General features: G+C 36.1%; 1 protein-coding gene across 1 annotated transcript; it reads left to right on the top strand.

Moving 5' to 3' along the window:
• The first annotated feature begins 76 nt into the window (after window positions 1–76).
• Window positions 77–5,870, top strand: scamp5b (secretory carrier membrane protein 5b). The gene is made up of 7 exons (XM_017466392.3): window positions 77–228; window positions 969–1,021; window positions 1,129–1,248; window positions 2,072–2,228; window positions 3,027–3,128; window positions 4,521–4,638; window positions 4,883–5,870. Exons 2-7 carry the CDS (start codon window positions 1,015–1,017, stop codon window positions 5,081–5,083), a joined length of 705 nt encoding a protein of 234 aa, XP_017321881.1. The 5' UTR covers window positions 77–228; window positions 969–1,014; the 3' UTR covers window positions 5,084–5,870.
• Window positions 5,871–11,206: the final 5,336 nt, after the last annotated feature.

Here is an 11,206-nt window from a genome sequence, read left to right as displayed (position 1 = left end):
GCACTACAATCATGCATCTCAGCTATTGGATAATAAAAGTGGGTGGGCGGGCTTGATAACTGTCACTCTGGATGTTAGATGAGATAAGTCGGAAAATATCCCGTGTCAGAAATATAGCTATTTCCCCCCTCAGTAGTGTTTAATTGAAGTGGAACACAGTTTATTGAGAAGAATGAGCAGGATAAAGTGCACTTTGAGGGATTCAGGGTGTTGAGCGTGCATGAGAAGGTAAGAGGATTATTGGATATCGATTAAAGTCTTAATTAATTCATTAATTAATTCATTCATTCATTCATTCATTCACTCATACCTAATTGAATTATATGAGTAAAAGTGTGAAATAAACCCATTAACACAAAGATTCAGGTCTGTAAATATCAACAAATCTCCTGCCTAAACTCATGGAAATTCCATGTATGTGCACAACATTTACTAGGATGTACAAATTGTAGGCCTAGCATTATCTTTAGGCCTACAATTGACACTTTAGTGTAGTGCACCTTTATAGTGAGGAGCAAGCATTTAGGGTTACGTGTTTATTTCTGTAAATGCCTGAACTAATTCAAAATAATGGCAGAAGTCCACACTGCTTGCTGTTGGACATACAGTGCACTAGATAGGGCGTCAAAGCCGTTGTTTCCGATCCTATGTACTGCACTTATCAAGGGAAATGAGGACATTTTGGGATTAAACCCTTACATTTCCAGTGCTTCCTTCATGTCTCTGTACGATTTTGTTTTTATTGTCTGTAAGCGGTGTTTTTCTGCCTAAGTGTAAAACATTTCCGCACACATACTCAGTTCTTAAATGTTGATCTAAGGGAACTTCATCAAAAATCAAGCATCAACACAAGAAAAGCAGAGCGACTGAGTTTGCTGGTGGTTCTGTTTCAAGATATGTGTGTTTTTTTTTTCTTTTGGGCTTTGGCAAAGTGTGTACTAACCTACATTTATTTGATCTCCTTTTAGAAAATATATAGACGGGTAGAAGGCATAGACGACAGCATATTTCCCAATGGCTGGTATTCGCCTTTTTCTTCTTCTTCTTCTTCTTCTTCTTCTTAATATTATTAATATTATTATTATGTTTTGTTTATTTGAACTGAATTAGAGTTTTCTTGTCCCATAGAGAATAATTTTCCTCCTCTGCCATCATTTATCCCGCTGAAGCCATGTTTCTACCAGGACTTTGAGGAGATCCCAGAGCAGCACCGCAAAATGTGCAAGAAACTTTACTACCTCTGGATATGTGGGTATTTGATTTAAGGAAGCATATCTTGTATAAATACTAGTAGAGTGAAGGTTTTTATAGAAATTGTCCTCCCAAGTGTAGATATTAAAATCTGTAAGCCTTTTTGCTCTAATGCTTAAAGACCTTTGTGGGGTTTATGAGCAAATATTAATTAAGCATTATTAATTATCCTTCCTCCCTTTCTTCTCTTCAATCGTTTGTTTGAAATACTTTGACTCGATTACTATTTCAGGGGAATGAGCTGAACAAATTCTTCCTTCCTTCCTTCCTTCCTTCCTTCCTTCCTTCCTTCCTTCCTTCCTTCCTTCTTCCTTTCCTTCATTCTTTCTTTCCTTCTGTAATTCATTCCTAGTCTTCTTCCCCTCATTCCTTTGTTTGACATACTGTGACTCAATTAATATTTTAGAGACATGAGTTGAAAAAAAAAATCCTCCCTCCCCCCCTCCCTCCCTCCCTCCCTATTTTGTACATTGCCCCACTGAATCTTTTCACGGGCATAAGCTGAAAAAAGCTTAATATTTATTCTATGTTAATATTCCTGTTTCCTTCCTTCCTTCCAAAATTCTCTTATTTTTTAAATATTTCACTCAATAAATATTTTCAGGAGCATAAGCTGTAAAATAAAACTTCTGCATCCATACAATATATTATCCCTTCCTTCCTTCCCCTGTTTGTTTGTTTGTTTGTTTATTTCCTTCCTTCAATCCTTTCTATCTTCTCTTAATTTCCTTCCTCTACAACTCAAAACCATCTTAATCTTCTCTATGAGGTACATGGCGTGAATCTGTTTCCACACTAACCTGAATGTGTTGCACCTCAGTGTACAGCGCCACTCTGGCAGTGAATTTCATAGGCTGTATGGCTTGGATGTTTGGTGGAGGAGGAGTGACGAACTTCGGCATGTCCATCATGTGGTTGATCCTCTTCACTCCTTGTTCCTACGTGTGTTGGTTCAGACCCGTCTACAAGGCCTTCAAGTGAGTCTCATTAGTAACACAGTCGAGCAACTCTGCACAGTATGACACATTTTTCCCCCCTGCTCTTACACATTATTTGAACCTAACGAAGGGGTTTTAAAAGATCTCATAACAAGTAGAGAATACAGGTCATGATATGATAACTGTTGAATTTCAGTTCAGTAGTTGAGTCTCAGTTTACAGGTACACATTTTTAAGTATAACACTGCAGCAACTAAGTTTTTAATTATTTGGTCAGGAAAACAGCTGGAAATATTTAGATATATATTTTTTAAAACAAACTTGTTTAAAGAGTTTAAAGAGTTTAAAGAGAGGGTGTTTTATCTAAAATTATTATTCAATTTTTTTTTTTTGCTTTTGCTTCTTTAATCTTGTAGGCTATTTTAACACATGCATGTTACTTTTTTCTTTCATCACAAATCAGTGGAAAACTATTAAGGCCAATGGGACACATCTGTAACAGTGGCTTCATTATTGCACGCTTTGCATATAAAAGTTTGAACAAGAAAGTACTAATAGTGTGTTTCCAAATGAGTTGAGTGCCATGAATAACAACTAACTAACATTATACATGACTTTATTTATACCTGAAGCTTCACTTTATTTCAGTGCAATGGATAAGTTAAACTGGCTGACACCGCTGTCATTGGAGCTCATATGATGTCCAGCTCCTGACAGTTTTGAGCACTGTTATTTATAAGACAGCAAATAAGGCCTGTGGGTTTGACAGTTTGAGACAGAATTCCATTTTCACCATCTATCTGCTGTCCTCTTCTACTGTCCATTTGTTACCTTTAGGACAGACAGCTCCTTCAACTTCATGGCTTTCTTCTTCATCTTCATGGCTCAGGTTGCTATCAGCGTCATCCAAGCCATCGGGATTCCAGGATGGGGGGTCTGGTAAGCCACTCAGATTGTTCTGTTACTTTAAACAGTCCATTTTCAATCAGTTTCAAAGTGCTTTTGTGTCTGATGCACTCACACCAGCGTTTTGCCAGCACCAGTATGATATTAGATCCTATAATAATAGTCTCATTCCATTGATTTAGTGTTTAACAAATTGTACATAGTTGTAATTATTCACTGAAAAAGTGCACCGATATGGTACCTGATAAAATGCCCAGTGATTGTACAATAGCCCTTAGTATAACCATTTGTCTGTCTGTATTTATATTTATATTTATTTATATTTATATAGAGCTTTATTCAGAGTTGATGATTTACGTCAGCATTTCAGCAGGGAATGTTGCATGTATTCAGAGATGGGTTATGGGTTTAATACATTTTCTGGGTGCATCATTCATATTATTGACATTCATCCATCCATCCATTCATTTTCTGTACCACTTATCCTAGACAGGGTCGCAGGGAGGCTTGAGCCTATACCAGGGCACAAGGCAGGGGGACACCCTGGATGGGGTGCCAACCCATAGCAGGGCACAATCACACACCCATTCACATACTGCAGACAATTTACAGATGTTAATCATCCTATAACGCATGTCTTTGGACTGGGAGAGGAAACCAGAGTACTCGGAGGAAACCCCCGAAGCCCATGACATGACGTGTGACATGAACCACTAAGCCACCGTGCGCTCAGTATATATTTAAAAAATTAATTTAAATTCACAAGGTAAAATGTCAAATAATGTGTTAATGTGTTTTCGATATAGTCCAGGACGAATAGAATTTTCAAATGACTCTTTTTTTTTTTTTTTCATCTTCCATACTGTCCCAACTTTTTCGGAGTTGGGGTTGTAGATAAATTTGACCATATTCAGTATATTTTGACTTGTTAAAATGTCATTGTTTTGCAGTGTACCCATTACAAAATAGCTTTCTGTGGATTTTACATGGGCAATACTATTAACTTTATTTATATATTTAAAATCGGCCTCTAATATTTCCTATTGATATCCGCCTATTCCATAGTTTCTTTTAATTGCATTTAAAGAACAGACCATATATTTCAGCAGGACATAATGTGGTTAAATCAAACTGTCATGCAGTGGAGCTGGACTTAATAATGCTCCTCGCTTGAGCCGAGATCGTGCAAGAAAAATGGGTGGAAGTCCATGGTCTGAATCGTGCGTAACTCAGACATGCCTCTGTTCTAACTCCATCCTGTGTATATAATTCTCACATAACTTCAGAATAGCACTTAAGTCTGTTTAGTATTAAATCCGGACTACGCCTCACTACTAACTCTGAATGTAGTGCTCTGTTTGTCTCTTCATACTGTATATGAAATAAAAATAAATAAAATGAATGCTCTACTCTGTGTGTTCCCAGTGGCTGGCTAGGCACTATTGTCTTCTTTGGCACAAGCATCTTTGCCTCCATCATCATGCTCATTCCAACCATCATGTTTACAGCTGTAGCCATTTTGTCCTTCATTGCTCTCACTACGGTAACATAGATCAGTAAAAAAACTATTTTCCAAAACCTTTAACACTTTTTCTTTTAGCAGGTCCAGACCACCCTGTCAGTGATTATTTTCCTATAACAACATATCATGTAATGTTTTATGCCTTACATATGATATATTTTACAATTTATTTTTACGGTTGTATTGGTATAAAAACGTCAATAATGCATCCATCGTTAGATACTGAACATGTGGCCATGACATTTGTGTATGTTCAATCTACCAGGTTCATAACCTGTACCGGGGCAGTGGAGGCAGCATGAGTAAGGCTCAGGAGGAGTGGACTACGGGTGCCTGGAAAAACCCACATGTTCAAGAGGCCGCCCAACAAGCTGCCCTCGGAGTCGCCCAAGGAGGCACGCAGGCGCAGGATCCAGCCAACACACCAAACTATAGCAATCAGATGTTAATACAGAATGAAATATAAGGCAAGCACCATTGCAGGGACTTGCCAAAAAACAGGCCGGGAATGTTGGCCTTTGTGTCTTACAGATAGATCAAGACAGCTTTTGGCAGAGCTCTTCTGGAATAAAATGTAGATTGGTGTATTTATTTGGAAAAACTAGCCTGATTTCTGGTTTTCTTTAGTAGGAAAACCTGTGATGGTTTGTGATTGTGTGGTTCCTTAGCGCCTTTGTATTTGGATGGAATAGCAGACAGATTTGTAATTGTCTTTTTCTTTGACTTCTTTGTATCTAGTAAGCTGGGTTTTATTAACTCAGAGGGGGAAAAAAAACATACACGATTGTGTATGTTAATGATGTCATTGTAAGCCTAACGTATGACTACTGGATAATTACTAAAACAATTCAGGTACTAAATTAGTAATTACACCAAATGTTTCATTGAGCACAAATAAATAACTTTAGTATGACAATGTAATGTCAAATCTCAAGTAAACAATCTGTAACAAAAAAAGTAATTTGTTCTTTTAACTGCATTCACTGTACATAGTTAGAGTTTCAGGTGCTAACTGACTATACTATCAATAACTGTTTATATATTTATCATTTACAGTAGGTGTTAAATAATTATCATCAAGTTTGAATGTCATTGTAATCCTTTTGCTTTGGTTTGGGGTTATGTGCTGAGGTTATCATCCTAAACCCTTTCAGTTACAGTATACATTCCATTTTATGTATTCAATATTAGATATATTAAATCTTAATCTTGATATTTAAAACCGTCTGTACAGTTTATTATATTATGTTCAAAGTTATCATATCACATCACAATGTAAAATAAAAATCGGATCTGTTTAAAAGTACTGAAGTTTTTTTTTCCTTTTTTTCCCCTCATATACGTTAACACAAGTAATCTGATTTGTCTTCAATATACAGTATACAGGAAATGTATCCAATATTACTCGTTCTGATATTATTACAAAATTGGTGCAAGATCGTGAAGCTTATTTCTATACATTTATATTAAAGTTTGAAACCGTGATTCATTTGACAGATAATTTTTAATAAAAGTATAGAATAATGCTTGAAAAAAAAACAACTACTAATTGAATCCAATTCAATAGTCAAGGTTGCTTTAAATTAATACATTTTTTGTAAATTTATTATTTGCTTATAGAAAATACAAATATTACATGCCTATAAATTTGCCCTCATTATTATTATTATTATTATTATTATTATTATTATTATTATTATTATTATTATTATTATTATGTTTAAAATCATTATTCAATTGGCAGATCATTTAAATAAAAGTACAGAATAATTCTTGAAAAAAAATTACTTGATAATTGAATAAGACCACTTCAATCTACAAAATTACTTCTATCTACTCACTATTAAACTTCACCAAAAGGGGGCAGTCTTATTCCAAAAAGCAAGTTGTACAGTTTCTTCATTTCTCTAAACCACAGAGGGCTAAAGATTTTTTTTATGTCCTTTGCAAATCCCTGATTTCCCAGATGCTTCTCTGAAAGAGAGTGGGCAACCACTTTCCTGTTGGCACAGCAGCCATAACACCACAGTGTCCTCCATCAGCTTCTCTGAGCAATAAATTCACTCTTACTAAAAACACAAATCTAACCACGTGTGCTTTCACCTCAGATGTCCTTTGAGGCCAGCCTTTGAAAGTCCGGATTAGATTGGAAAGCTCTTTATACAGATTTATTTGCCTCACTTTCTTTATTACTTTATTACTTTCTTTATTAGCGATGTGCTTTTGCTGCTTGGAGCTCATAAAGCAACCAAAGTCTCGATCCCCTTTAGCAACCTGAGATGTAAATATAGCATTGAAACCACACTGAAACTTTTAAATAGTGTGTAAAAGACACCCAATAACATTGTGCATCTGTTGCTCCACCAGAGTGCACATGGGTCGTTACAGAAACACATGGCATGCTAAAATGTCCAGTGTTGAATCAAAACCTGCAATGTATGAGGGCAGTAGAAATGTCTGTGTATAGGGCTTTGTGTGCTTGAACCCAACTGAAGGTCAGGAATGCACACATTGTGGTATTTTTAGTGGTGGCACAGAGTTTTGATAAAGTAACAGTGATTAAGCCGTGATCTCATTTCTCACTGGTGGTATTTGGGTCAGTGCTGCAGTGTGAGAGCTCAGAGGAAAATCTTTAACTGTTACATTTCCAGGAATAAAACCCAAATGGTAAGAAGAATTGTTCTAAATAAGTAAAGATCCTCCGGAAACCATGGACCGGCATGTTTGGAATGGTGTACAAGTACTACCTTTTATTTAGGTTCATGTTGATTGTGTTAAGGAGAAGATCCCACACTTCACAACCCACTTTTCACATATTTCCTAAATAAATGTAAAAAAAAAAAAAAAAAAAATATATATATATATATATATATATATATATATATATATATATATATATATATATATATATATATATATATATATATATATATATATATGCTAAGCATAATTACTATGCACTTTTAGGAAAATGTTGTCATTCCCTGCAATTTTCTCTTTGCCGTTTTTACTATCGCTGTGTATTGGCGTTATTCATACAAAAGACTTAGCAACTATATGTTAGCTAGCTAAATCATTAATAACAGCCATAAATAGCATCCATTGTCTGCATTTTCCATACTTTGAGCCTCCCAAATTCAATTGACAAGAATTCACCATGATACTTTGCCACAATAGGCTATAACTAGGCAGACTATTCATAAATAAACACAGAATAGGTGACCACAATCTGTTAACAAACCACTGACAGGACAGGGGCGGGAACATGCCTAGAACAGAAATGGCAATAAGAATGGCAACTTTTTTTTTTTTGCTGTATAATATAAAGCATATCTGTAAAAGCAGATGTAACCCTACCTTCAGCCTAGCAAGTGATAAAGTGCCAGTGCATTCTTTAATTTTTGTATGTACGCATACGCGTACATGCACGATGCAGAGCCACAACTTCAGCAACAACAAGAAGCGACATTTGAATTCAGACTTCTCAATTCTATGCAAATTAGCTGTGACACAGGAAAGTGACAAATCCAAATGATTGGCTAAGAGGATTACTTGGACCAATCCTGTAGCACATGTGGTCCAACATTTCTTTAGTTCCCCACTCTGAATTTTAGTTCCTACCTGCAATTAGTTCCCATTTACTTTTTAAGAAAAACTTGCGTAGGTAATATGCACAGGTCTCAATAATTATGTATATAAATTATAAAGAAAAATAAAGTTTGTAAGGAAGAGGCAGAGATCACTGGAAACTCTAGTGAGTGTACAGAACATAGCTAATACAGTTAGCTTGATTTGCCAATTTGCCAATGAAGCTAGTACCTAGAACATAACATGTAAATCAAACAATTTTCAAACTGTTTAGTGTTATTTAATTTGTGTAACTAGTTTGCATTTTTAATCTTTCATATGTATTCTATTTTTGTTTTGTTATCACTATTATTATTATTACTATTATTATTACTACTTTTTTCATGTCCTTTTTGTGGTTTGTCTGTATTTTTTGGTCTCAATTTTATTCTTGTTTTTGCACAGCACTTTGGACAACTATTGTTATTGTAAATGTAATTTATAAATAAAAATGACTTATTTAATAATTACTTACTTACTTACTTACTTACTAATTATTTACCTACTAATTACTTACATACTTAATTACTTACTTAACTTCAGAAGCATTTACATTTTGGTAGTGAAGTATCCAGGGTCAGGGAATATGACTGTCCACCAAAGTCCAGATAATACTGTGAAACCACTGACACCTAAAGACCGCACTATATGGTTAATAATGAATGAGTTCAGACATAGCATATGTCTATGCCTATCATGGAATCCTGATCCAATGTTTGACATGGGATTGGCACCCCATCCAGAGTGTCCTTCACCTTCTTCCCCGAGTTCCCCTGCGACCCTGTGTAGGATAAGTGGTATGGAAAATGGATGGATGAATGTTTGACATTCTTAAAAATGGCTGCCAGTCTAGTTGCAAAACGATCAAGAATTTTAGCAGCTCAGACATTTCTCAACCTCCATAATTTTCCAGCCTTATCAATAGTATAAATATGATCTTTACCAATTCCTGACAGGGGATTCTGGGAAAGCAAACACATTATGGGTCTTGTAGTTCTCGGGTGGGTGTAAATCACAGGGGATGAGGGAGGGGAGTTACGGATGGAGCGAGCCCTGAGCACACACAGGAGGCCACGAAACACACAAGGAGCTTTATGTAATTCCTCACCAGGGGATAGAAGGGCACTGGCATTGGACAAACCCACACATGCAATTTCTTTTCACTTTATGCTGTTTATTCTCTGTGTCACCTTCCATCTTTATCTTTTTCTCTGTCTCCATTTCTCTCTCCTCTCTCCCATTCTCTCTCACCCTCTCTCCTTCTATCTACTTTTTTCTTTTACCTCATTATCTCTTCCCTGTCTCTTATTCTTTCTATGTTTCCTGCTCTTTTCTTCTTTTCCTTCTCTTCATTTCTCTCTCCTGTCTGCCCCTCACCCCAACCCCCAGCCCCTTTTCTTTCACATGCATACCAGGAATTTACAGCACTTAAAGCATTTCAGTCTGGTAGCCAGTAGTCTATGTAATTGTTACCAAGGCACATAAACAACATGTAACTATGCCGAATTCTTCTGTAATGTGATATTATGTAATTATGTGGATTATGTAACAGACTATGTAGACATCATGTTATGCATCTAAAATTATGAACGCTATTTCTCTCTTGATTTTCAGCCAGTTATAAGCAAATTATTTCCGTTAGACTAAAACACTCAGTAACATACAAGAAATGTTTTCTTATACAGGCTTAAATGAAATGGGAATACTCTGAGATGCCTTTATAAACTTTTGCCCTTCCTTTACTCCTCAAAAGGAGTATCTATGGAAAACTCTCTCTTTTTTGCTTTACTCACTGTTTTTTTTAAAGGTTTCACTTTCCAAGGATAATTCACACCCTCAAAGATATAGACACTGATTAACATTATACATAGAAGCATGTATACTATAAAAAATATATCCTCCATACCCAAATCTAAATACATGCTGTTGTTCAATTTAACTAAGTGTTATTTAGAAATATCTTGAAAGACGGGTCAATGTTCCAGCTTTAACTTTTTTTTTCTTTTTTTTTTAAAGCCACATCTGTTAAAGCTGCACTTATCCAACAATCAAAAGTGTTTATTCTCTGATGATGGTTCATGATTTTATCACTAGCTGCTGGTCAAAACATGTTTTGCGCTGGCTCAGTCATTACTATTGCACTAACAACTACTTGCTAATAGTGAAAGTCATTCTCGCAATCAAACAGGGAAAAGGCTCGTTAACACCTTGCTAATGCATGTGAATTTGTTATGAGCTCTGCAGTGAATCTCATAATTTCATGTGGCCATTATGAGGCACATATGTGCAGACTTGCAGTGAAAAAAAAATGCAGTAATGATTAATACAGTGATGTCCTGCATTCTTTTTTCCCCTTCTGAATCATTTGCCTTATTTTCTTCTAATTTAGTTAAAGCCAAATTCCACACGCTAGCTCTTCTTTTGCACGTCAGCTACCAACCAAAGAAGGTGAAAGCCAACACATGCTTCCTCTGAGACACGTGAACCCGGCCAGTGCATCTCTTTTTTTTTGATCAGTGGCCACAGGTCGGCTGAATACACTTGGAGGAGAATACTTAACGGTCAAATTTTGCATATGAGCTAACAGATGCCTATATCATTGTTCTCATCAACAGAAACGGGATGCTAGTCTTCCCACCCAAAAAAGCTTGTTGTTTAGCTAGCTAGGTAAGTATAGATCAGGGGTGTCCAATCTTATTTGGAAAGGGCCGGTGTGGGCGCAGGTTTTCATTCCAACCAAGCAGAAGCCACACCTCCTTTTGGAACCTATTGAAAGCCAAGATCAACTGATTAAAGAGGTGGAATCAGGTGTGGCTCCTGCTTGGTTGGAGTGAAAACGTGCAGCCACACCGGCCCTTTGCGGATAAGATTGGACACCCCTGGTGTAGATAAAACTGCTAATCAGATTTTCAATTTAACAATTTAGGATATGTTTATTAAGAATTCAGTGAAATATGAATGT

This window comes from Ictalurus punctatus, chromosome 4, assembly GCF_001660625.3.
Source record: "Ictalurus punctatus breed USDA103 chromosome 4, Coco_2.0, whole genome shotgun sequence".
In the NCBI taxonomy this organism is placed as follows: Eukaryota; Metazoa; Chordata; class Actinopteri; order Siluriformes; family Ictaluridae; genus Ictalurus; species Ictalurus punctatus.
Note: the sequence above shows the minus strand (reverse complement) of the source record. Positions and strands in the feature narration are given on the sequence as shown.